The 27,614-nt window shown below is 41.6% G+C and overlaps 1 protein-coding gene across 1 annotated transcript; it reads left to right on the top strand.

Annotated features, from left to right (window-relative positions):
• On the top strand, positions 1 to 24,062 carry HPRT1 (hypoxanthine phosphoribosyltransferase 1). The gene is made up of 9 exons (XM_039488083.1): positions 1 to 154; positions 2,183 to 2,289; positions 3,926 to 4,109; positions 10,180 to 10,245; positions 13,361 to 13,378; positions 16,617 to 16,699; positions 19,387 to 19,433; positions 22,211 to 22,287; positions 22,912 to 24,062. The coding sequence occupies exons 1-9, from the start codon at positions 128 to 130 to the stop codon at positions 22,957 to 22,959; spliced, it is 657 nt and encodes a 218-aa protein (XP_039344017.1). The 5' UTR covers positions 1 to 127; the 3' UTR covers positions 22,960 to 24,062.
• The last annotated feature ends 3,552 nt before the right edge of the window (positions 24,063 to 27,614 follow it).

Here is a 27,614-nt window from a genome sequence, read left to right as displayed (position 1 = left end):
GCCCCTCCTTTGGCCCCCGGCGGAGGAAGGAGGCGGGAAGCGGCGCCGGGGCCCCTCCCTGGAGCGACGCGGCCCGCCCCGGCCCCGGCCCCGGCCCCACGCAGCTGGCGCAGCAGAGCCGAGCTCAATGGCGGCCTCCAGCCCCTACATCGTGGTGAGTGCGGCAGGACCGCGGCCACCGGGCGGGGCGGGGCGAGGCGAGGCGGCTGCCCAGTGCCTCCCCGGAGCCGTGGGAAGGGCCCGGGAGCTGGGGCGGGAAAGGGGCCCGGAGATTGGGAGGCCCCTGGGGGGAATGGGGCCCGGGGGCTCTGGGGTGGAAAAGGGGCCCCGGAGATTGTGGGGGTGATACTCTGGGGCCGCTGGGGGGAAAGGGACCCCGGAGATGGAGAGTGTCTGTGGGGGGGACCCCGGAGATAGGGGGGGGCTGTGGGGGGAAAGGGTCCCCGCGGTGGCGGTAACCTGCACTGACATGAGGAATGCCCTGTTTTCCATTACAGACAAGTGTTTTCCTAGAGACCTTAAAAAAAGCACACGGGAGAGTAACCTCCTGAGGATAGTCAGACTCTGCTTTCCTTCCCAAATTATACAGTGAAATAATTTCGGGTGTAATTACTCTGTTTGTAATATGGAAACTAACATATATTGGTATAATATGCTGGAGGGTGGTGTGCTACTTACAATGATATAATATAGTTAGAAAAGAATAACTTTATTTTGAAGGGGCTCTAGCAGTATCTTGTCTGTTTGGAATGTATTTCTGCTCAGGATATTACAGATTCTTAAAAAACGACAACCACTGGTGTCCGTGGATGACTAAAGTACTTTTGCGGCTTGTATTTTGTTCCATGCTTTAAAATTCTGCTTAACCGTAGGGGTTGTGACCACTCCTCCCCCACAACTGTACATAATTTGCTATCTCAGTAAGAATCCACATCCTAAAATTGTAGGAATGACCCATTCTTTCTCTGAATACAAAAAAAAGGGGGTTGTCAAATAAGTTGTTAAATATAATTCAAGGGTTGAAACCTAGGAAAAGTCTGTAGGTTTTCAGAGAGCTATCTCACTACTTGATAGGCTCACTAATGTTTCCAGAGATCTGTAATCCAGTAACTAAATCTTGAGTCTGGTGTACAGGTTAGTCATACAAAATTCTAGTAGTTTATAAGCTGTACTAATACAAATTCCTGCGTGAAATGATCCTTAAATGATAGCACAGCAAAAACTTGCAGCTTGATCTGGCATTGAAAAGATATTGGGTATTCCATAGGAATAACAGTACTGAAGATGGACCCTGCAAATGCATACACTGTTGAATTACCAGCAATAGGATTCAGTTTTCTCAGTAGGCTCCTACCTATGCTTTACATATAATGGTGTTAAACTGTGAAAACAAAAATGAGGCGATAATAAACTGTACTTTATTAACATCAAGATGCATGAAAGCCCAGATCTTGATGGATATATAAGGATATATCCTGAACCTAAATGCAATGTCTGGTCTAATGATATACATATACTAATCCCAAATCCTAATCAATACCATACAACAGTTTGCCTGTGCAAAACAGTTTGTTAAATTGGGGCTTTAGGGTCTGATCCTGAGAGACGCTGAGAACCTGCAGAACCTTAGAAACTTGTCAAACTTTTTCTCTGTGTAAGCATAACTAGTCATATTCGTAAAGCTGATTTGTGTATATTAGAAGTTGAGTCTTGTATTTGGTGTGACTTGGTAATGTACGGATTTGGAAGCCGCCCATGTTATAAAGAGTGCTTGATCTGTTGCTTATATAGTTGAAATACTGAACTTGTTAGAAATGAAAATTTTTTTTTCAAAAAGGTATGATTTTGGGTTTGTAGGGAATTAAGACCCAAATTGCGGTATAGTTTCATTTCCTAGTCTCTGATCCAGAGAACTTTGCTAGAATTTTAAATAAATGTCTCCCCATGTTTGATGTTTTATTAAGTAACTACTCATGCAGTATTTGAGGAGACTCTTACGCACCATAGATGATAACTACTAACCTATACATTGCATTGTGTTCAATATATTGGTGTCTTTTTGGTGAGGGAAGGATAAAATTATCCAGATCATTGTAGTGCCTGAATAGTTCTAGATCATGTTTTTTTTCTGCAAGGATTTATGCATTGTACCCAATCTCATCTTCTATATTTCTTTTATTAGATTGGTGATGATGAAAAGGGTTATGACCTGGACTTGTTCTGCATACCTAAACATTATGTAGATGATTTGGAAAAAGTCTATATTCCTCACGGGCTTATTATGGACAGGTTAGTTTGACTTCAGATAATACACTACAGCAATTGATTAAGTGAAAATCATAGTTTTTAAAATGTTTCTATTCTTAACAGTCATAACCTGTTAAGAGAATTGTAGCTCTCTTGATTTCTGGTGGTGGAGATGGTGTAAGTGCAGGACCACATGTAAGACCTTTAACTGGGACCTACATGTTCCTTTCTAGAGAGACGTGCAAACACTAAGAAATATTTAAATTACTTTCTTATGGCAGACCCTCGGAATTGGCACATTTGCTATTGTCGTCTGTTTCAAAACTACAGCATAGCTATCAAGAGAACCTATACAATATATATAGTACATGACCTCTTTCAGAATAGTTCTAGGGCCCTTTGCAGTTCTAGGGCCTTAAGTAAAAGGCACATTATGTTTATCACATTAGTTTAAACTGAAAATTGGAAGTGTTATAGCCTCCTGAATTTCATCAGAAGATAAATCTAACGTCATGAACGTAAGTTATTGAAGACATTTGTTGTCTCAGATCTTTTGTCAAGTTAGTATTGTAGGCAGACTTAACATCCTCCATTCTCCTCCTTGCTGTGAAATGCAAAATACTAGTTCTTCATTTCTGTACTTCCTGAAATCCATGGCAAGCTCATGAAGTTTGTATCTTGCATCTGATCAGAGAAGGGGGTAGTATAATTATGAAGCATTTTGTTTCAGTGAGTACTGCATTGTTATCTATTTCCCATTCCCATCTTTAAATAAGTAGTTTTGTAGTTCTGAAAAGATCTTTCTGATTTAAAAGACTGAAGTGAAGATAGGGATGCACCTACAGTATGCATTGTGGTTTTGAATTCTCAATGACTTGACTGGATTTTTTTTTATATCTGTCTCCAGCATTAACATTAACTACTGATGGGCTTCCAATATGAAATAAAATCCAGATAAAATACATGTTGTTTGAGTAATATTTTATTAAATGAAGTGCTGAATTTATAATCTTTTCCTAGGAAGTGTGTTGCTAGATGGTGTGCTGTAAATATACAGAGCACTTTCCAAAACAAATTAGAAGACAAATTAGGAATGAAGATTACATTACTTTTAGCAGTAATTTTTCAAAGAAGGTATCATTTATGTGATCTGGTTTCTTTGTATTGTCCTTGCTTTTGGAGTTAATGTAAAGTTTTTCTCTCTAGTGTTTTAACCTGGCTATAAAGAACTAATTTAAAATCTGAGAAATATCTTGATCTTTCCTGATTTGTCTAGGACTTGCTGTATCTGCTAGGTGTATTAGGAAATAAGTTTATACTGCTCTGTGTCTGAGAAACCAAACCTATCTTACTTAAAAAACAAAACAAAACAGTGTCTGCTTCACATCTCTGGCAGCCATCCAGTAATTGATTAAGATTAGCTTTGGCTATGGTAACCTATGAAATTGAGGAAGTTTGGCAGTGTTATTGTTACATTAACCTTGAAAAGTGAGAAAAGCCTTGCTGACCAGTAAACAGTAAAATCGGCTGTGAAGCGGTATGCAAGTATTACCTTGAGCAAGGAAGATGTTTTCCAATTTGGTGTGTGTGTATTTCCCCTGTTGGCGCCAATACCAAATGCTGCTGCTGTAGTTAAAAAACAAACAGAAGAGTAGTAGTAACTTTTTTCTTTCTACAGGACAGAAAGATTGGCACGAGACATTATGAAGAGCATGGGGGAGCATCATATTGTAGCCCTCTGTGTACTGAAGGGTGGCTATAAGTTTTTTGCTGATTTACTGGATTATATCAAAGCACTGAATAGAAACAGTGACAAATCTATCCCTATGACTGTGGACTTCATCAGGTTGAAGAGCTATTGTGTAAGTATATCTGCTGACACAGCATGACTTTGTATAAAATTGATTAACTTGAAGTTATTAAACAAAGGTGGTTTTAAATCTATTATTATTGCCTAAACGTGTTAGGTATTGTGTGTGTTTAAAGCTACGGATTCAGTCTCTTTAAACATATTGCAACATGGTGACAGTGGGGAAATAGGAAGGAAGGTGGAGGAAAGTTTTAAAAAATGAGGTCATGTGACTACTTGTTCACATATCTTGCTACAAAATATGTTCCATTATGTACAACCCCCTTGTCTCCAACACACCAGCTTGCGAAAATCTTCCAGAGCTAAGTGACTCCTTATGTAACACCCAGCTATCCAACTTCCTTCTCCCCCACCCTGCTGCTATCCAAAATCCAGAGCCGTGGTTATAACATAATCTTTCCTCAAGTTATGGCATCGTTTACGGAAAGTTTTATATGGCTAGGACTCTACTGACTGGATAGGGAACATTAGAAAAATACAAAAATATTTACATCTGATATCCATTGATTTGCACTGAATATACTGAAAGCCACAACATTACCTACCCATCTTTTAGTTACCCGAATCAACCAATAGAACTAAACCTAGTAGCATTTTTAGCTTTGGAAAAACGTTAGGCTCATAAGGCTTAATTTGCAATCAATTGCTGGTGAAGGGCATTCTACCCTGTAGAGACCAGCTGTAGATGATTATTGTTTTTTTAAAGACTGTTTTTCTATTGACATTTAAGCATTTAAGTTTAAAAGAAAATGGAGACCGCAGCACTGCACAAGGTTATGTTTAAACCTTAGAAAGCATAAAACTAAACTACATAGGTCTAAGGAAGGAGTCTACATCCACAAATGCTAGATGTTTTCTGACTTAGCAAAAGGCTGGTTTTGTTTCTTCAAAATAAATTTAAAAAGTGCTTTTTTGGGTTGACTCCACTGCAATTAGTGTGGAAATAAAATCATAAAATGATGAAACTCCGAAAATCATTTTAAAAATAAATTATTTCAGGAGGTTTTTCTGTTAGCTCTGTGTCCAACAAACCAATTAGTAGTCCAAACTATTTATCATGGATGAGAGTCCATTCCAGTAAACAAGAAGAAAAAAATCCATGTAGCTTATTAAATTGAAAACATAACTTTGTCATTCATTTGATTAGACCATGAAACCAGAGATTAAACTGCAACATTAGGAGTTCTGACACTGGAAGGACTTTATGAACTTGTACACTGATGTGGTATTGTCCGTTAAAACCTCATTTAAAAAAAAGCCAGATATAAGTGCTTGATTCTGGATTTGCTCCATGCGGTTGTATAGTTGGGTGAGAGAGCACACTGCCCCCCTCCTCCACCTTGTGCACACATGCAGGGGGCTGCCAGGACATTAGGCAGGGCATTTGCGCTCACTGAACATGAGACATGGTGGACTGCTACAGCCAGTGAAGCAAAGGAGAGGCATGGTTGGGGAAAGTGGGGGATGTGCCTCCTTATCACCCTGCCCCTTAATGAATGAAGTAGTGTACAAGCTGCTTTTATAGGCTTTTCTCCCAGTGCCCATTGAAAGATTTTAGCTCTCCCACCGCCACCAACAGGACTGTACACACACACTCGGCCTATGATGATTAATTTCCTTGAATTGACGGAGTTACAGAAGGACATATAAAATAAGAAGAAATAATGATTCTCAGCTCTTCTGAGCAAAAAAACCCAACAAAACCCTATATATTTTACACTTAGTCCAAGGGACATTTTCAGTTCATTTCTGTGGTTTGTTTAAAAAACAAGATTGCAGTTGAAAAAGTGAGAGTCAGTAACACCACTTGGGAAAACTTCTGTTGAAAGAGGGTTGGTTTTATGTAGTGTGTTCTCTGTATTTCACTTTCCTAGTTTATTAGACATATTTACATCAATTTCTTTAGTATCTCTGCTCCTTCTGCTTATTCCACTCCAGAATTTTAGTCCTCTGCTATATCAGTCCTTTGACATTAAGAGGGGGAAAGCATCAAGAGGAATTTTAAATAAATAAAGATCTTATTTTTATGCAGATTTTCTTAGTAATAAAGAATAAAGGAAGAGAAGTACAGAGAATATCCTGGATGGGAAGCTTTCTAAACAGAATGCTTTCTTGGGGTGTTGGTTCTTTGTGGAATGGGGTGGGGACAGGGGTGGGAGTTATCAGGCAACCATACAAAAATGATGTCCTGCTCTGTATCAGTGCGGAAGTCTGGTCACTGATGCACAGGATTAATACAAAATTTACTAGCATTTTACTTCTGCAGGCACTGTAAGATGGTGATTAGTATCCAGTGCTAGGGTCTTTAGATTAAAACACTGTGGACTGGAGAAGATTGTCCTAACACAGACATCCATGGAACTGCTTGACTAGACTTTCTGTTATTAATGCTGCCACTACTCAGGACTTAGAGTGCTTTTTTCCAGTGATTTCAAATACAAAAATGAATAAATACTATCCATATTTTGATGGGGAAACTGAGGCATGTGGCTCTCTAACTTCCCCATGGTCGCATAACAAACTAGTGCAGAGTTGCGGGTTGAACCCTGGTCCCTTGACACCGAGGCATTGGATACAATTATTAGATCACACAGCCTTCCTCATTATACAGATTTTATAATCTGGAAAAAAGGAATCAGAAATGCCATGATTAGCTAGGCGAGACAGCTGAACCTTGTATAACTATTCTGGAATTGTGAGATAACTTTCTTATATGTCTCATTGACTGTTTCAGTGTATAGAAATATACAGCTACTGAATGTTGGAATAGAAAGAACATAATGTGATCGCAATTAAACTTCACTTGCAACTTCTGCTTTCACAGTTTTTACAAATGAATGCTTCCAGAATGAGCTGGCATGCCATCCTGGGATGGAAAGACAGCATTTATGAACAAAATAAGAACTCTTCCTTTTTAACGGACTGTTTATTTTGTGCTGCGCTGGCAAAAGTCACTTCCCATAAACCTTCTTTATCTAAATTTAGAAATTAAAAAAAAGTTGCATAGTCATGAAGAAGAGCCAAAAACACTAGATGTTTCGGGGGGAGGGAGGAAAGGCGGGAGGGGTGTTACCGTTACCACTAGTCAGTGTTTCAGGAAAACTGTCAGAGTTTCATCTTGGAGATTAAAATGGCTTTAAAACTGAATGCAATCTGCTTAGTGCATTGTTCTGAAAAACACTTCTTGATAAGTATTTTACAGCACATGTACTTTACATTGTTTAAAATTAAGTTAAAGTTATTTCTGAGCCATTAGCTAGTGACCTCCATCATGTAAAATACTGCTATCATTTGGCAATGGCAGGAGTGGAGTCTGGGGACAGTCTTAAAAGAGTAAATCTCTTCTGAATGTTAAATCAATATTGAAACTGATTCAGTGTCCATCACTGGGCCCTGGCTACTACTAATGTCACAAATAGTGTCCTTATGTGAAATGAAAACTCTTTGTTTAATTATTAAATAACAAAGTTCTTAACACTGGAGAAGACTGGAAATTGGTTTATAGTCTGAAACTATAGGTACCAGTACTGCCAATTTGAAATCTGCAGCTCCACTGCTCTGGAGCAGCTCTGCGCTCCAGCTCCAGGCTCCGCTCCAAAGCCCTGATTCCTGTTCTTACTTGGCTTGAGGCTGTATCCTAAAAATTAGAGATGGATGATTCTATTAGATCATCCAGTCACATTTCTCACATCCCCAGCTATTGAACTTTCAATATTTTTGTGGAGAATATTCCAGAGCCTAACAGATCTTAGTGTCAGAAAGTTTTTCAAATAATCTCCATTCTTAACTTCATCCCAGTACTTCTAGTTATATAACCCATTGTGCGTCCCCTAAATAATTACTTTCCCTCCTTTGGGTTTACACCTTTCAAATACTCTTTTGATGGATGAATTGTAAGTAAGAACTCTTTAAGCTATTGAAAAACTAAAGTAAAAAGGGAAGTCCATGTTTACTATTTCAGTTCCCTTATCCATCCTCTCCCTCCTCCCCCCAGTGATGGGTTATGATGGCAAGTCTGTTTTGTAGTCTGCACGGTAATGGGAATAACACATACTTAATGCTGGCTGCTGGAAAACTGAAGGTGATCAAAGTCAGTTGGATGCCTAAAATGAAATTCAAAGTTCATTCTTGAGCACCTGCCAGTTTTCATGTTGGGTTGTATGTTCTTTTTGTAGTTTGAGGTTCAGTTGTATGGCATTTTGTTTCAGTAATTTATTAGTATGGCAATAGCCAGTGTTACGGTTAAATCACTATTAACAATATATTAACTGTTTCAATGAAAGTGTAACATTGCTGCATCTCAGAGCCCAGGGCGCCCCCTTTGATGGCCAGGTCCCAGCCCAGGCCCTCCCAGCAACACAGCCGGACCAGTATCTCTTTTCCTTCGGCTACTTCCCACCAGTGTCTGGTGGGGATGTTCCACAGCTGCTGGGGCATGGTTCCCAGTCTCCTTGTCAGGCGGCCAGGTCTCCGCTCCCTCGTTGGGTTTCTCAGTCTCCTGGGGCAGTGGTTTGCCTTCCCTCCAAGCTGGCTGCAGAGGTTCGTCACCCGCTACAGCCAGTTGTGGGTTCCGCTGGCAGTTCAGAAGAATGTCGGGCTCCAACTGAGCTGCAGGCAGGGCCCTGCTCTTATATGACCTGCCCCGCCCCTGCACTTCTTGTCAGATGGAAAGGGTGGAGTTAGCTGAGCCCAACAGAGTGAGTTAACCCCCTCTGTGCTGGAATGAGGCCACTCTGCCTCATTACAGAAAGCAAAACTCCTATTGGAGCTTTCATTGCTAGGCTCTGATGTTAAACACTGTAACTACTTGTGGTTGTATTATTGTTTGATACCTAGTCTCCACCCTTGTGGTTTGGCCTGGTTACCAACTTGAATTCTTTAGTCTTTAAGAATAATACTTTACAGATAAAGTCTTGCCATTTAAAATATAAATCATCAGACCTTTGTGGCAGAATGCAACTTAGGAATTAAAGTACTTTTTCTCATTTATTTTGGTGTACTCAGTTTAACCCCTACCTGACCACGTGAATCCCTATTTTATAGTGTGATGGACAATGCATGTTCATAGGTTCACATGAATTCTCCTGCTAGACATCTATATAAGAAGGTGCTAGGAATGTCACCCTGTCGCTCCACAGCCTAAAATATCTGAGTCGATGTGAAGTGATGGAAGTAGCTACAAGCATGTCTGAGAGCTCTTTTTGTTCAGAATATCACCAGGTTGAATCATCACTGGGTTTTGTGATCTGTTATTGTCCAACTTTTAAGTTATCAGATACAGTATTTTGACTTTACAAATCACACCCACACACCGTACAGCTACAGTAAGGCAGGTATCAGAGTCCTAGACCATTGTGATACCAGAGGTAACTCAACCAATCACCTTACTCTTACAGCTTATTTGCATGCAACCATTTAATTAGTTATATGAGGGAGCTTGCACAGATGATGGATTACCTGGCCCAACTGCCACACCCTTGTGCCCAATTGCCATCCATACAAATGAACACAAATCACTAAGCACAGTCCCACAGACACAAATCAACACAAACATCCACACAACACCACAACCAGCATACACAATAACTTCAGACAAACACAGCCCTCATTTGCCACTCACATCACTCTCCCAGTACAACCCCCGAGAGACAAACTAACACAACCACCCTACATGATAACCCCAAACACACAGTTTGTCACCATAGCCCACATCTTTCATTCACCATCCACGCAACTCTCCTAGCACAACACACACATTCACCTACCTTCACTCATACTTACCATAAAGCCATAACCTTGAGTGACAAAGCCGTGGGTCCATTTCTATTACTTTATATATTCTGTTTGATCAGAAACGTTAATTTAAATGTCAGAGTGACTTGTAATTCTCTAGTTAGTGGAGAGATGCTCATAGATGCTCTCTCTGAAAGTGCTATAGTTCTGTGTGATAATATTCACTGGATAATACCATCTCTTGCAACTTTGGATAGTCAATTAGATGTTTAGCTATTTTAATTACTTCTAATCACACTAATACTTTGTTTTTTCCCCTTTTTAACTAGAACGAGGAGTCAACTGGAGAGATAAAAGTAATTGGTGGGGATGACCTCTCAACCTTGACTGGAAAGGTATGTCTTTTAGTGTGAAACAAAAGAAGTAAATAACACCTATTTAAGCTACTCTGCATCATTTTTCTAACTAAATTGTTCAAGATAGATAAGTCTTAAAAATAAAGCTATGTTCATATAGTACTAGTCTAATGATCTAACTTAAGGTAATGGCATTCCAAAGGTTACCACTGTATAATTGCTTTGTATTATGGCTTGTTGCAAGGGCAGTTAGTTCTGTATTTTCTGGCTTTGACAGAGAGTCTTGCCTAGCAGTTTTCCAGGGATAGCTCAGTGGTTTGAGCATTGGCCTGCTAAACCCAGAGTTGTGAGTTTAATCCTTGAGGGGGCCATGTAGGGATCTGGGGCAAAATCTGTCAGGGATGGTACTTAGTCCTGCTGTGAAGGCAGGAGACTGGACTCAATGACCTTTCAAGGTTCCTTCCAGCTCTGTGAGATAGCTATATCTCCATATTAATTACATAATTAATTTAATTAATTAATTTTACATCAACACAGACTCTGTCTGATACTGTAGCTGGATTAAAACTAGTATCCTCTTCATGGTATACTCCATAGCAGGATACTGTGCACTACCTATTGTGAAGCTGTTACCATGACAATATGCAATATCTAGTTGTGAAATCATGAGGCGTTAGCATTATTGTTGTCACAACAGTTCCATAACTTTGCATTTATAAAGCAGTTATTCCATGTTTGCAATAGCAGTCTTTTAAAGTGTTTTTTAGTACCCAGAAGGTGTATGGATTTAATCATCTACAAAATTTCATATTTAAAAATGAACTGGCAAATTAGTGGAATGCCAAAAAGGTTAAAATATTCTGAGTGTCAAAACACATTTTTTCCCCTACAACTAGACCAGGGGTCGGCAACCTTTCAGAAGTGCTGTGCCGAGTCTTCATTTATTCACTCTAATTTAAGGTTTCGTGTACCGGTAATACATTTTAACATTTTTATAAGGTCTCTTTCTATAAGTCTGTATTATATAACTAAACTATTGTATGTAAAATAAACAAGGTTTTCAAAATGTTTAAGAAGTGTCATTTAAAATTAAATTAAAATGCTGATCTTACGCTGCCAGCCTGCTCAGCTCGCTGCCAGCCTGGGGTTCTGTTCACCTAGGCCGGCAGCGGGCTGAGCAGGGCCTGCGGCCGGGACCTTAGACCTGGATGGGGAGGTTTCAGGGGTCAGGGCAGAAGGCTGGGTGTGTGTGGGGGGGGGGGGTCAAGGGTCAGGGGTGGGGGGAGTGCAGGACAGAGGGCTGGGTATGTGGGGGGGGTCAGGGCAGAGGGATGGGGCTGTGGCGATGCAGAGCAGAAGGCTGGGTATGTGTTGGGGTGGGCGAGGTTCAGGGCAGAGAGCTGGGGGATTTGGGAGGTGCAGGGCAGAAGGCTGTGGGCGGGGGTTCAAGGGTCAGGGCAGAGGGCTGGGGGGCATGGGGGCTGCAGGGCAGAAAGCTGAGTGTGTGGGGGTGCAGGGCAGAAGGCTGGGGGTGTGGGGGGTGCCGGGCAGAAGGCTGTGTGGGGGGGGTTCAAGGGTCAGTGCAGAAGGCAGAGTGTGTGGGGGGGTGCAGGGCAGAAGGCTGGGGATGTGGGGGTGCAGGGCAGAAGGCTGAGTGTGAGGGGGGGTTCAAGGGTCAGGGCAGAGGGCTGCGGGGCGGCAGGGCAGAAAGCTGAGTGTGTGGGAGGTGGAGGGCAGAGGGCTTGGGGGTATGGGAGGTGTAGGACAGAAGACAGTGTGGGGGGGTCAGGGCAGAAGGCTGGGGGTGTGGGGGTTCAGGGCAGAAGGCTGGGGGTGTGGGGGGTGCAGGGCAGAAGGCTGTGTGTGAGAGGGGTTCAAGGGTCAAGTGCAGAAGGCTGAGTGTATGGGGGGGTGCAGGGCAGAAGGCTTGGAGTGTGAGGGGGGGTTCAAGGGTCAGGGCAGAGGGCTGAGGGGCTGCAGAGCAGAAAGCTGAGTGTGGGGGGGGTGCAGGGCAGAGGGCTTGGGGGTGTGGAGGGTGCAGGGCAGAAGGCTGTGTGTGAGGTGGGGTTCAAGGGTCAGTGCAGAGGGCTGAGGGGCTGCAGGGCAGAAGGGTGAGTGTGTGGGGGGTGCAGGGCAGAGGGCTTGGGGGTGTGGGGGGTGTAGGACAGAAGACAGTGTGGGGGGTCAGGGCAGAGGGTTGGGGTGCTCGGCTTGTAGGGATGCTCCCTGCCCCCTGCCCTGAGCCGCTCAGGGCAGGGGGCTGGAAGGGATGTGCCCTGTTCCACCCCCTTCCCCAAGGCCCCGTCCCTACCTCTCTCTGTCCCCTCTAGGGAGCTGCCTGCAGGCTGCTGCTCTTCCCTCCTCCCCCTCGCTAGGGCCATCGGCTGATTGGCGCAGGGAAGGAGAGGGGGCGGGGCAGGAAAGCACCACTCTGGGGGAAGAAGCGGGGGAGAGGGAAGCTTGGTTGCTGCAGAACCAACCTTCTGCCTCCTGCCCCCGCAGGGGAGAGCGGTGGGAGCTGAGGGGGGCTCGGGGCCAGGACTGCGGCAGGCGGCTGCGTGCTGCTCAATCGGCTTGCGTGCCATGTTTGGCACGCGTGCAGCAGGTTGCCGACCCCTGAACTAGACATATAACCAAATCAGTCGTCAAGGCATGTGTGTGTTGTAAATGAAAATGCATGCAAAGTTTCAAAATAGAGGAGATATTAATGCCAGAATCCTAAACCCTTGAAAAGTGTGATGCCATTTTAATGATGAATATTTCATTAAAAGCGCGCAAAAATGTGTAGGTTCTTATATTTTGATCTAACTTTGCATACTTATAATGCTGTTTTTCAAAGTCTAAGAATTCTACAGACCAGTTAGTATTCTGCATGTGTCAATAGACAGTTATCAATGAGAATCTTCTTGCCAGCACTTCAGAAATGTTAACTAAATAGAATTTGCAGTGTTGCATAATATCTTTGAATTGGGTGTAATAATATTACAGATTTTTTTCTACAGTTTTCAGCTATTGAGAATGTGAAATTATGTAAATGGTGACATAAGCATATTTCACTGCATTGATAATATAAGTAATTTAACAGAAATGAAATCAACATAATCGCTAACTAAACATTCATGGATTTTTTTTTATTTCCCCCCACACACACTAGAACGTCTTGATTGTAGAAGTAAGTATTATGTTTCACTTTGATTTCTGTAATGTGTGATTTGTGATAACATTTTAACAGGAGATTGTCCTGAATGTGAACACCTCTATATTTCATCGAGCTGTGAAACCTGAATCTAGGCCTGAATTTTGCAAATGGCCCCTAATTTTCATAATGAGCTGACCCACATACCCTCAAAGTTAGGAGTGTGTGAAGTCCGGATCTGAATTCGCAGGTTGGCCCCATCTCATCTTACTTAGCTGCAGGGAGAGAATGTCCATGTCTATTGTTACTTTCAATTTGCTGGGATCCTATTTAATCATACTGGTTTATATACTAAAGGAACTTGAACAAAGTGAAATTAAGGATCTCTGTCACTTTGTTAATGCACAGACAAGAATTTAAACTGCAATAGTTATAGATAAAATATTCTTATTAGGAATATCTGAAAATATATAAAGCACTCAACAGTGCCTGATGTTTCCACGCATCATTTTTATACTAAAAATAAAAAATAAACTTTTGTTGCATAAAGAGTCTCACCTACTGCGCATCATGCACCACTGGACATTAATATGCAGAATATAATTTAATCTGACTTCCTAGCTGTTAAGATAAATCCGTTCTTATATTGATACCTCCTTTCATTGATGGACGGAGGCTTGTTCTATCCAGTCAATATTTACTGCTGGGGGAATTCTGCGCCACTGCGCAATGCAGAATTTTGCAGAAATTAATGTGCGCACAGAATTTCCTTTCCCCTACAGAAATGGGTTGCGGTGCTGCTGGCCGCCTCTGGGTGCTGCTGGACCCAACAGAGCCCAGCTCACACATAGAAGATACTGCCAGGGGGAGGGGCAGGGAGCTGAAGGGTTTCTGACACCGCTGCCGTTCCCAGCATGCCCTGAGGGAAGGACAGCACGGCGCACAGGAAACTCCATGCAAACCTGGGACTGCATATCAGGCTGTTTCTCCCTCTGGATCCCTGGAGGGGTGGATGTCTTGGTTGGGCTCTGGGATGGAAGAGAGTGGGTATCTGGGCCTGGGGAGGCCCCGCAGCTGGGCTCTGGGGCGGGAGGGGATGTGGGTATCTGCGCTAGGGGGAACCCGTGGCTGGGCTCGGGGGGAGGGGAAGGGCTGCAGCCGGGCTCTGGGGAGGAGGGGTATTGGGTGTCTGGCTCGGGGCAGGGGAGGGGGTAGGATAGAGAAACAGGAACTGGGTTATTGTAAGGGTTTTTCTAACACTCTCCTCCTGGGGGAATTTTTGTATGTTTCTGTATTGTTACAGACATACTTGCTGACAGGTATTTTGAAATAAATTACCAAAATAATTGAAACTGGTTTATTATGTAGTGTTATTTTGACAAATAAAATTTGCAGAATTTTAAAGTACTGTGCGCAGAATTTTTAATTTTTTGGTGCAGAATGCCCCCAGGAACAAATATTGATTTATTTGCAGATAATGTTCTTGAACAAGGTTTATAACTAAGGTCCTACTTGCACTGTGGGACGATTATCAAATAATTGCAGCTGAGTTGCAGACAAGACATGGAAAATCGCAGAAAAGTAATCAAGGACCTTTTATTAATTGCAGGAATTTGGAAAAGCCAAAGAAGACCTATTTGTTTGAGAAAAATTTGCTGGAACAATATAAACATTCAAGTATTATGTTATGCCTGCTATTTTTTTTTGATAATCAGATATTTTGCTGCAACTATATTACAGTCATTAATGCACAAGGCTAACAGCGGGACTGCCAGCCGCTCAGGGCTGACAACCAGGGCTCCCACTGTCAGCCCCGGACAGCTGGCAAAATTGCGGTGGAAGCTTAATATTATGGGATCCGCAATTTCCGCAGTATTGCAAATTAAGTAGGGCCTTATTTTTTAACCTTAGGATAGAGAAGCAGTGGCAATAAACAAGTAAACAACTTCCTATGTACACAAACAGTGTTTTAAGACCTAAAATCATATTAACTTCTTTTCACTTAAATAAACGATGATTGTCATTTAAGAGCCATTTCCTGAAACTGATCCTTTTAGGGCACAAGGGAGTGAGAACTTCCTTTTGTCAGACCAAAGTTCCAATCTTGGAATCCTGGGTTTTTACACAGGATCCTGCTTTGATCCAAGAAGGCTGATCTAGTCTGTCATTTATATATTCTGTTTTAGTGCACGCATTGCCAAAGTATGTGTACATCAATTTTTACTTCCCTACTTGTTGTTCCACACAAACATTTCAGTCACATATGTGATCATTGTCTCTTTTGAAGTGGATTTTACTTCTGAAGGGCAAGTATATTGAATTCTATATGGGTCCCATTTCAGATTAATTAATTTATGTCTTTTGAGTACCAGGCAGCTAAATAAATTAGTTTCTCATCTGTTCAGTGACATATATCTTCTACATGGCAGATTCTTATAAAATACAAACCCCGTTACAAATCACCATTCTGCTTGTCAATCAATCAAACAAAAAAAATAACTTTACTATAACTTATCTCCTTATGTATGATAGTACCTTGATTTTTCATATGGTGCCTCCTGTGGCTGGCAAAAAAGACTCTAGAAAATTGAGATCTGCCACATGTAACCACAGGGTCAAACACTGGCAGGTCAGTGATGTAGCTGATTTCTCTCTCGACTTTAAAAGCTACTGACATGGTAGTTAGGCCTGGTTACCTTTGTACATGCATTGATCTATTTAGTGTGCACACCCATGGCCCTTGCTCAGACTTGTGTTAATATCCATGATTTGAAGCGCCAGTTAAATACAACCTGGCATAATCCTGAGGTAGGTTGGGGGTTTTTAGGGGGAAGCTATATAAAGATAAGATGCAGCAATTAGTTTTGCCTTTCAGTGCCACCTACTTCTTTATGTACACCAGACTTCAGACCAGATAGAAGAATGTTCCTCTAGGAGGAACTTTGTGGCTTTGTGTTAATCCAACCCAAATTAGGAAGTGGAGAGTGATTCCGATGCTTCAGTGATAACACTTTCATTGCAATGGTTATTAATATGATAGAAATAGATGGTTATTGCTGATAGAAATTAACTATTACACATAAAGGATGGCCACAACAGTGCAGTAGGGAATAACACCTATATTTGTTTATGTGCAGGAAAAGCCTGATATCCACTTCACAATTTATTTTCATGTCAGCGCAACTCAGTCTGACAGGGGCTCTTTGATTAGAATCTGGAAGTGCTACTTTAACAACTTTTATATAGTTTTCTGACGTGGCTTTTTTATCATCAGGATATAATTGACACTGGTAAAACCATGAAAACATTGCTGTCTCTGCTGAAGCCGTACAATCCAAAGATGGTGAAAGTAGTCAGGTGAGTTGTGATTATGGCTGCTTGCATTATGTATTACTTTTTTAAGAACTATAAAAATAGCGAAATAGGATTATAGAATGCTTTTATATTTGAAGGGAATTTATTTTTCCCCATGACACAAAGGTGAAAACACCTTTCATGGTATTGTACATGGTCTCACTTTCTCTAGTATAGGGTCTGTTCATTGTGAAAAGGTGCATTTATTTAGATTGAGAGGAGCACTTTTCTATCATTTGTATTCCTACTGCTTAAGAGATTTAGTAATGAAGAAGGATGTACGGACTGGATGTGTGTGTTGGGCATGCATTTCATCTTGATTACCCTAGGATTTTTTTTAAAAGCCTCCTAATGTTTCTGCTCTGGGCTTTCTCATTAATCTTAAGGGGTTTTTTAATATTATTGGATGCAAACCTGTGCACATGGATCTGATTGCAAAATTGGAACCCTGGTTAGCAATTTTTTAAATTGCCATTAGCCTGCAGTAGCTGTGTGTAATTCGGCTATAACAATCAAATGACCGAGAATAATCTGGCCATATCATCTGCTGGGTTTTACTTTTTAGGATTTTTAAATTTTTAGTCAGAATATTTTTAAGACTTATTTTGTTTAAAAAACTTATGACTAAACAACCAAAACTGACGATAATTTAATGTTACTAACAAAGTAGCTGTCAAGCCTAATGGTTTTTACATTTCAGATCGCTTGTTCTCTTTCATTGTCAAACTGAATCTTATATGCATTTCACAATAAAGGTATATTGACTGATAGGAATTATAGATAACTAGGGGGTGGAGGTGGCATCTAGTCAGGCAGTTAGATGAGTCTCAGGTAGCCCCTTTTGCTGGTAATCTTGGAGTGACATGTCGAGGGTGAGATGGTTACAGACTTCTTATTGGTTTGTTATCTCTGAGGTCATGACAACACATTGAGGAGTTTGAAGAGTGTGCCTATTAAGCCCTTTTAAGAAGGCCCCTATGGGCCCTGCCATTACATTTTACGTCATATACATATAGTGTAATAGTACACTACATTCTGGTCACATCATGTAACTCTGAAAAAAGAGAAAAAAGCTTTTTGTAATACTGAAAATTTGTCAAAAGATCGAAGCCATAAATATGCAAATACCAGAGCTGGCATAAAGGTGAAGATGTTTTACATTTTATACCTGTAAACACTTGCCTGTTTGTGTGTTTTGCATTGCTGTGTGATGCAGATGTTGTGCAGAGATTCCAACACATCTCAAGTTGGATTTGAGGTTCCTTGGTCAAATCCCAAATTGGTAACAGCCCTCAAAAATTAAGTCATCCTGCCAAAACTTCCATAAACCTCAAATGTCAACAAAGTCTGAAAGCTGACAAGTTTTCAGAAACTCAGCTGAATGCTGGGTTCAGAGATACAAAGGGATTTAGTGTTATGTTGATAGGCAATGGCAGATCCTCTTCCACCCTTAAGGGATGTGGCTGACTTGCAGGTAGGAAAAGGTGTATAGGGGAATACAGAGAGGCTTGTGAAAAGTTGACCAGAGGGCAAGTATCCCTGAGAGAAAGGACAAAAGGCATCATGATACCAGGCAGTGGGGCTTAGCAGGGCCTCTTCTTCCATCTTCTTCTGAGAGAGCCTCGTCCCTTAAGTAGGTGACACTTTTGAGTACATAATCAGCTTGAGCTGTCTCCAGTGTTCATCCATCAGACACGGGACTTTCCTCTCTTCTTTTCTCCCCACAAGCCTTCCCCAAACAATTGCAGCTAAACACCAGACACCACAATGGCCCTTTATGTGGGTGTAGGAGCGTCCAGGGACTACCCTGAGTCACTGAAATAGTACCGCAATATATGGTGATGGGCAAAAAGTCTGAGAACACTCACTCTGTTCTCCTTTCTCTCCGCTTCCTGGAAAGTGCAGTTTTGTTCTGAAAAGTGACAGTAAAAATGGCACTATCTTGTCTTGGCAAATCTGCTTCTATTTGGATTCGGTTACATCTGCTGACTTTAGTGACAATACTGTTAGCTCTGCAGAATCACCACAGCTGAGCAAGAGGGAGCTGGATTCCATGCCTCGGTGTGCCTCATCAACAAGAATGTTTATTAAATTCCACTTACAGGGATAATCAGGAGCACCTGTGCAAACTTGTTGAAGACATACTGTTGTAAAGGTGGATGCAGTTTGGCCTGCAGAACTTCTATTTACTGGTGATGGTACATAAGAAGGAAGGAATCCAGTTTGGCTCTCAGCTCACAGGCTGAATTTGCAGGTGTGATAACTAGAAAAGCTCTCTCTTTTCTTGTGAACAGAGCATTGTACCTGAGGTTTCTTAGACAGAATGAACATGGAGCCTCATTATGCCAGTTTACAGAATCACTTTTCAGAACTGAATTTTACCATAACTCCTGGCTGACTTTTCTACACTCTGCCTCAGGCGCATGTTTGACTCTTGTCCTTTTAGCTAGATTGTCAACTGTTTGTGATTCAACCAGAAGTCTTGATCCGATCAATGTGATTGATTGCTAGGAGATGAAAATGCAGGATATATTTAATAGATGAAATTCTGCCTTCAGTTACATCCATTCAGTGTCAGTGAAGTCCAAGACTGGCTTGGTTTTTAGTAATTAATTCTCTATCTAGTTTTTTTGAACACCTTGTAGCTGCTGATTTCCATATTTCAATTTTCTACTGGTTTTAATTGACAGCTTGTTGGTAAAAAGAACTTCTCGAAGTGTGGGATATCGGCCTGACTGTAAGTGACCCCTTTCTGCCAATCATCAATAAATATTTTAAAATTAACCAAGAAACACATTATCAAAGTATATAGAAATGTTATAGTCAAACTGTAAGAATATTCGGAATGTTTGTCTCCTGTTCACTTTTTTCTGATGATTCTTGGGCAATGTACTCTGAATTATTTAGTGCATTACACTACACATTGGCAGGATGTACCTTATTTTGACACACTTTTTATGTTAAAGGGACATTGTGTAGTAGGTATGTCCAAAATACAGGTGGTTCTTCCAGTGATTGTCCATATAGATATTACTTCTGATGCACACGTGCCCGATGCACACAAGTTTGGATTATTTTGGCCGGTAGTGTCTGTTGGGATAGGGCAGAGTGGGTCCAACCATCCCTCAGTTCTTGCCTGGTGCCTGTAGCCATAAGCCAGACCCCTAGATAGGTTCTGCTTTTCTTGAATACTGTGCAACCTAAAACCTGACTTATTTTATAAATAATGACCATATTAATATAGACAGGGTAGTGACAGTTTAGTGGAGTTAGTACTAGTATTTGATACCTGTGGACTATAAGACAAACAAAGCAACAAAAAATCTTCTTTGAGTTAGGGATTTATCAAGTACAGGGATCTAGCACAACTTCAAAACGTGCCCCTTTTGCGATGCAGCTATTCCTCTGAAGGATGGACACCTGGGGCGTCTTTGTGCCTCAGGGAGGGGTTTATCTGGTATATTGTGTATTATCTGCCATTTTTTCCATAAAAGAACACAAAAGGCAAGTCTCTTGCCTTGGGTTAGAACAATCTCCTTGTATCTGGAGAAAAAAGGCCCTGCTGGGTCTGAACAGCTTTCATCTTGCAGATCTTAGATCTCACTGATCTAAGAAAGTGTCAGCCATGACCAACAAAGTAGCTAAGTCATCTGAGAGGGGTAGGGAAGAACATGGTTCCTCTAGAGAGCACAGATCTAGGTCCCCTTCAGAGGGACCTCGTAGAAGGAGGCGGAGATCACCTCAGCCTGCTTCCTCAAAGGATAGGTTATGGCCCAGAAGGGATCCCTCTGACATCCATCACAGAGACCAGTCACCAAGCAAGAGTACCATCTCAAGCAGAGCTCTGTACTTCGCCCAGCACTGACCTCAATGCACCTGGTGCTGACAGCCTCAGCACCTACGACTCCCGTGCTGATGACTGCGGTACAGCTCTTCTCAGTACTGACCTGAACACTGAAGCCAGTTTTGGTAGCAAGTGATCTGACTGACTGCTCAGCCTGAATCACCACTACGTCTTCAGTGGTGCAAGTGCCTTTTGCGGTGCTGACCGCTAGTGCCATTACAGTACCGAGCACTTTCTCGATCCTGGCAAGAGCAGAGCCCATAGCTCACCCTGGGAACCTTGTTAAAGCAGCCCCACATCTAGAAGTACTCACTTGCTCAGCTTCTGAGCACAGCAGGGAGGCGTCCTCTGCCCTCCTACCATGGTCCTGTTCGTATGATCCCTATTTGTCAGACAGGGCATCTAGGGCCTATTATTACACACACAAACCTAGGGGATCTAGGGAAGAGCATTCTCCATGGTGCCCACCCCTGTAGCCCCTTGCCCTTCGCTCTTACCAGGGTCATTCCTGGTTCTGCATGGGCCCCTTGGGGCACAAGCAACAAGAAAGCCAACTTCTACTGCTCTCTCTAAGGCTACGTCTCCCTCCGCTACAAGATCCCCTAGGGCTGTGCAAAGGCACAGGTGTCTCACGCTGTCAGCAGCAGGACCATGACAATGAAGAACCTCAGCTATCTCCTTGTCCTTACCAGACAAGGCAGTAGTGCCCATTACTTCTTCACAGCCTGACAACCATAAGATGTTCCAGGAATTTCTGCGCTGAATGGCAGACACTCTTGAGATCCTTGTAGGAAGTAGTGCAGGAAAAGTCTATGGTTTTACAAAGTGAAGGCATCAAGATCCGATGCCCACTTTGGCAGCGTTGCCTAGTAGTCTGTATTCAGATGCAATTCACGCACCCATTTCCTATTTACCATGGCACTGCTTGAGAGTCACAAGAAGTGGACTGCCACGTGGACTGTTGCCTGAGGAGGAAAAAACGGTTACTCACCGTACAGTAACTGTGGTTCTTTGAGATGTATTGACTTCATGTATTCCATGACCCACCCTTCTTCCCCACCACAATGGAATCCTGTAATTACCTGCATTCTGTCCTGGCGAAGGAACTGAGGATGGTTTGACCCACTCTGCCTTTTGTGCCCTTGGGTGCGGGGATACAGGCATAGCCTCAGCAGAGTCTGCTATTCAAAAAAAATCTGATCTTGTCTGCACAGGGTGCATGTGCACCAGAAGTGGAATCCATGTGGCCAGCACACCTTGAAGGACCATGGTTACTATAGAGTAAGTAACTTTTGTGTATGAAACTTAAAATAAAACTTAAATTAGTAGAAATGCATTCATGAATTTCAGTACAAATAGATTTTTATTTGGAGCAAACATTTGTAAGCTATACATTGCAGCATTGTGCTACTGCATGAAAACCAGAAAATGAAATTAACTAGTCTGTTTTTATTTCTAAAATGAGTGAAATGAATGAAGTTAATGGACTAGATAGTGAAAAGTAAATTAGATTTGTAAAATAGTTTAGAAACTGAGGATGCTGGAGGAGAACAAATAAGGACATTTGGGTTTTTAAAAATATATATGCTAAAATGACCGTGCTTTTTTTTTAATTAAATAAATATTGGTACATGAAGTCTAACAAAATGATGAATTATGGTCCTTTTCAGTTGTTGGATTTGAAGTGCCGGACAAGTTTGTTGTGGGCTATGCCCTTGATTATAATGAATACTTTCGAGATTTGAATGTAAGTAATGTTTTTCTTAATGCTTTTTACTCTTTCAAAACTAGGGAGGAGGAAATAGGATAATTCAGTTTTTTTTTCCTACTTCAACTGTACTTTCATGTACAAGCCTGATCACTTTGTTAGTGATATAGTGACCAGGGGAAAACGTTAGCAGGAGAGCAGCCATTCAACTCTCATTAGTCAGACCAACATGGATCTTCTGCTTAGCTCTGGAGAAAGGAGCCTTACATGCTCCTTATTGACTAGATGGGAAAGAATGGAACAGCTGTAGTGGAGGGTTTCTCATCTTCCCAGGTTTTTTCACAATTAACAACAAAAGGACAATCTGGAATAAAGAATGAACTGCCCTTGAGTTCCTGCCCATTCCTGAGTCTTGTTCTCTGGGTGGCGCAAGTCTCTTGGCAAGGATCAGGTGGTATATGGGGGAATTAACATTTTGATAAAAAAAAACAGACCTTAAAATTATTCTATATAAATCAACTCATTAAATTAGTGATTAATAACGTGGAAATGTGTGATGCACTTTTTTCCCCTCAGAATTGCATTATTGAATAAATGTGTGAAACTTCAGTCTTTTACTCATAGATGTTAGTTTTCTAACATGAGCTTTCTGTTTTGTTTCAGCATATTTGTGTGATTAGTGAGACTGGGAAACAGAAATACAAAGCTTGAGAGCATAGTTCAAGTGCTATAACAACATTGCTTTGCAACATTTTATTTACTGAGTCCTATCTTTGAACAGATTCAAGTCTGGAACATCAGCTAACTGTGTAGAATGTCCCAGCCTCATTTTCGTATGCTCACTCTATCTTATTGCATGTACAGTATAAGAAACTTGTCTTGTTCATTTATGTTTTTGAAATGTCAAATAATTAGTGCAATTCTGATTTTCATTTGCACTATGAATCCTATCGACTATCGCTACCCCTTGATGGGTTGTGTTGTTTGTGAGCTGCACTCTTGAAGTGGTGAATTGCTTAAACCTAATCAACACACAGCTGAAATAATTCAAAGTCCTGTTAATGGAAGCCATTTTAAGATAGGGAAGTCTATTAACAATATTTTGAAATATGTAAATTTTATTTTAATGCACAGTTGTGATTATTGATAACTGCACTCTTGGGGTGTTAGCATGAGGAGCAGCCCGTTACAGTATCTGTAATCGCCACGGCTTGCGGAGTAGCCTTATTGCCATTAAAGGAAGGCTGAGTGAAAAATGTCAGCTTGGGCCAAAAGGAGATGGACTGACAACTGAATGTTTAAAAACTAGTTCTCACGGAGCTGCCCTTTTCTTGTAGGTTAATATTTTCTTTAAAATATTTATCACCCCAGTGGGAATTGCCTTTTAAATCTAAACAGCTATAATATATTTTACATTTGTGAAAAAATATGGTAATGTTTATAAGATCCACAGAGCAAAGTACTTTAAATAAAGACTGTTTCTTTAAAATAAAACCTATTCACCTACACCCTCATTGTATACATTAAACTGCTCTTGAAATGTGCTTTTTTTCCCAATTATATTTGGTCCTAAGGCTTTCTAACAGCGAAGGCAGACTCTCTGCCTTTGCTAGTTTCTCAAAGACTTCAGTTAATTCTAGTATACCATATTATAGAAAAAATATAGCACTGGGGGGAAAAACAGAGAAATGCTTCCATGTGCTACACCAAACTAGATTAACAGAATATAGTGTTTAAACACTGTTGTTTGGTCTGCTTTGACAAGGGAAATAGTGAAGATAATTGCTTATTAAACACATACATATGGAAATATACAAATATTTTGTGAGTGATCCTTATGTTTTGTCTTGTTGACTTGTCTGTGCCCTGGAAATACCTTGAAGAATGCTGGTGTTATTCTGGACATACAGAGTCCATCTCAGTCACATTTTTTAGTCTTTTGACTTTCGCAACAACATACTTAGATTCCTGCCTTGTTTTTCAGGACTTTACATAATTCAGGGCATAATACATATTGTTTTCTTGCCAGGCAATATACTCTAAATGTTTTAGCATGTGTTGGATCATTTTGTTTTTCTTTTTGAAGTATAACTTGTTTCCATAATTTTTCCTAGTAGTGCACATTCTCTGAGATATATTGTCCATGCCTTGTGTGCTCTGGTACAGCTGTATAGTTAATTGGCATAACTACAACATGCATTATTTACAAAATGTAGTTTAGTCTTAATAGTCATAATCAGTAGAAGGCTTTTGTTTGTGAATCTAGTCATTCCGGAATAGTATACAGGTCATGTGTGACTGAACTGCATTTTTAAATGTTTTTAGTGTTATGAGTTTTATATTTAATATTCCAAAGAGTTCCTCTAAATCCACTATGCAGTAGCTGACTATTTAGCATTTTGTCTTAGGATCTAAAATGGTGTTTGCATATGTCTTTTCAAGGTCAGCCATTAGCCCTTGGACTCAACTTCTGAGTATACGTGATATCCGGTATACTTGGCAATGCCAAGAAAAGGAGAGGAGGAGCAAAATAAATATTTGAAGAGAGAAATGCATAAAACCCTCCAAAATCAGTTCACCTAGTTGGCCTTTGACTTAGGCTATGTCTGCACCATGGACTTCACAGTGACACAGTTGTACCGCTGCAGCTGCACCGCTGTAAGGTTTCCTGTGTAACCGCTCTAAGCCGGCAGGAGAGAGCTCTCCTACCAGCATAATTAAACCAGCCCCAAGGAGCGGCGGCAGCTATGTTCGCATGAGAGCGGCTCCCACCGATATAGCGCTGTCCACAGCGACACTTTTGTTGGTGAAATTTATGCTCATTGGGGGAGTTTTTTCACACCCATGACCGACAAAAGTGCTAGTGTAGACAAAGCCTTAGTCCTGGCTGCATTTAGGGCCTGATCCTTCAAGATACTGAGGACCCACTGGCTCGAGTAACGGTTCCCTACTTCACCGGGGTGCTCTGAGAGTAAATCCATTAATGTGTCTAAGGCATTCAGATACTACAGTGGTGGGCTGGAGGGAAAAATATATGTACCTACCTAGGTAAAGGACAAAAAATGAGAGTCAGGGACGTTTAGCACATTGTAGGATTAGGCCCATAAGCAGTCTCTGTCCTGAAGTATTCTTCTCTAGGTCCTTGCACATACCCCATCACCGTGGTGTCTGAGTGTCTCAAACGAATGAATCTACTATCCTCCCAATACCTGTAACAGATGGGGAACAGAGCCAGAGGAAGATGAAGGGTATGCCTGTACTACAGCCAGGGCTGTGATTGGCAGCTCATGTCAACGTACCTGCGCTGGCTTTAATCCAGCTAGCTCCCTGGAAATAGCAGTGAGGATATGGCGGCGCAAGCTGCATAAACAGGTACGTATCCAGAGAGGGTCAAGCAAGCTGAAGCCCGCACCACAGCATCCTCCCCACGCTTTTAGCAAGGTAGCTGGGTTAAAGCAAGCCTGGGTACAGCTACACCCTTGGCTGCAGCGTAGATGTATCTTAAGTTCCGTGCTCATGGTCATGTAGGAGGTGTGGAAAAGCTGGGAATTACTCTAATCTTTTGAGTTCCATTAAACTGGCTTAACCACAGAACCGTTCTTCCATTCTTTTGTAGGGTCAAACAGCCTGTAGGCTTTAAAAAAACAGTGTCATGCGTGGACTGATAAATTCTTACGGTTGTGAAACATTTTGTTCTGAATCTGTTTTGTTTAGTTTCTCAGTATGTAAAATTCTGGGAAGCAAGAGACCCTTCTTTTTTGCACTTCATATATAAAATTGTGTTTACATCATAGATGAACTTTGTTTACCCTTAGGAAGCATGGCTCTGATTTAAAAGTTTATTGATATAAAAAATATTGTTCATAGTAAGAAACTTCATTGTACACTGTTTTGTCCTACTTAGAACACTTCTGAATTATTGCTGTCTAATTTTAAACATTAAAATGTACCACATAGATACAAATGACATAGCCATAGCCTGAAAAGAAATAGAAAATAATTTACTTTGTTGTCTGGTATAAAGGGCTGGGGGTTGAGTGGCATTTTTTTTTAGGTTAAACTCTCTCTTTCTGTAACCCAAATAGACATTTGTCATAGGGTAGGCTTGCCTTGAGCGCCCTCCTATGGGTGGCTGTGGTACAGCAGGCTCAGCTGCATCTGATTCCAGTTTGAGTTCCCAGTGATTCCACTTCAGGCTCTCTTGCTTAATACCCCTCCTTGGGGCTGCTTTATTCCCAACACATAGTTCAAATAATCTCCAGCAAAAGGCCATTTCTCACAGCCAGTGTATGTAGTCCTTAAAATCCCCACTTTTCCCAGTGGGGAAACCCCCACCCCCATCTCAGTGCTTGTATCCCTCATTCCCCTGGTGCTACCTCTCCAGTGTGGAGGTGGCAGCAGGAATGGCCCTTTGCTGCTCCCCTGCCTTTCGCCTTCTCCGGCCTGCAGCTTTGGCTCTCTCGCTTAGACAACAGCGGGTAACTCCCTCTGCTGCTCTGGCCCTGGATCGGGGAGGTCAGCTGGAAAGGCCCCTTGCTGCTCTCCTGCTTTCCCCCAGGAGCCACATACTGGCTCTGGCAGATCTCACCTGCCAACTGCTCACTCCCAGGCAGCTGTCACCTGTCTTTTTCTTGACTTGACCCTCAGACAGCCCTGACTCTCCAGGTCTCCCTGATTTTTATTATAGCCCCAGATGCTGCCCCATCTTCTTGAATTGACCAAACTGGGAGCACCTGTTCTGGCACAGGGGCACTCAACCAGCTTCATTTACAGGAGCCATGCATATAGGTGGGTCGGGGGGGGAATGCTTGGTTTTTGAATGCTTACAGGTGATACACAATCCCTGATGCATCTGTAATTTTATACTGGATAATTCAAATCATGGAACATACTTATTTTAACTGCCTGAGATCTACAAATTACAATTCTGTTGTGTGTGAAAAAACAAAAATTCCAATCTTTGTTATAAAGTGAAGCTTAAACTATTCGAGATAAACGAAGCATTAATGAGGCTGAACTAAAAAAGTATTCTAGAGAACACATTGATGAAGCTTGACTAAAAGTCTTTATACAGTTTGAGTGCTTGCAGTTCATTCAGTTTCATCTTTGGATACGATTGCCATAGAAAATTTACTGTCTTAGGATCCAGCCGAACAAACACATTTAAATTGCCTTGTAATTGTACATTTTACTGATTAACTAGACATTAGTTGCATTGCATCTTAAATTATGCTCTAAAGTCCCTTTACGTTTCTATAGTAGTAGATCAACGGTGCAATCTGACACTGCTGGTAGATAAGTAATGCCCAGGGTTCACCAAAGGACTGCTCTTGTGTGGTGCAAACTGCTCATTCCAGTTGCATCTC

Source organism: Mauremys reevesii, linkage group 9 (genome assembly GCF_016161935.1).
Source record: "Mauremys reevesii isolate NIE-2019 linkage group 9, ASM1616193v1, whole genome shotgun sequence".
NCBI classification, from domain to species: domain Eukaryota; kingdom Metazoa; phylum Chordata; order Testudines; family Geoemydidae; genus Mauremys; species Mauremys reevesii.
The sequence above is the reverse complement of the archived record's forward strand: the minus strand, read 5'-3'. Positions and strand labels throughout refer to the sequence as shown.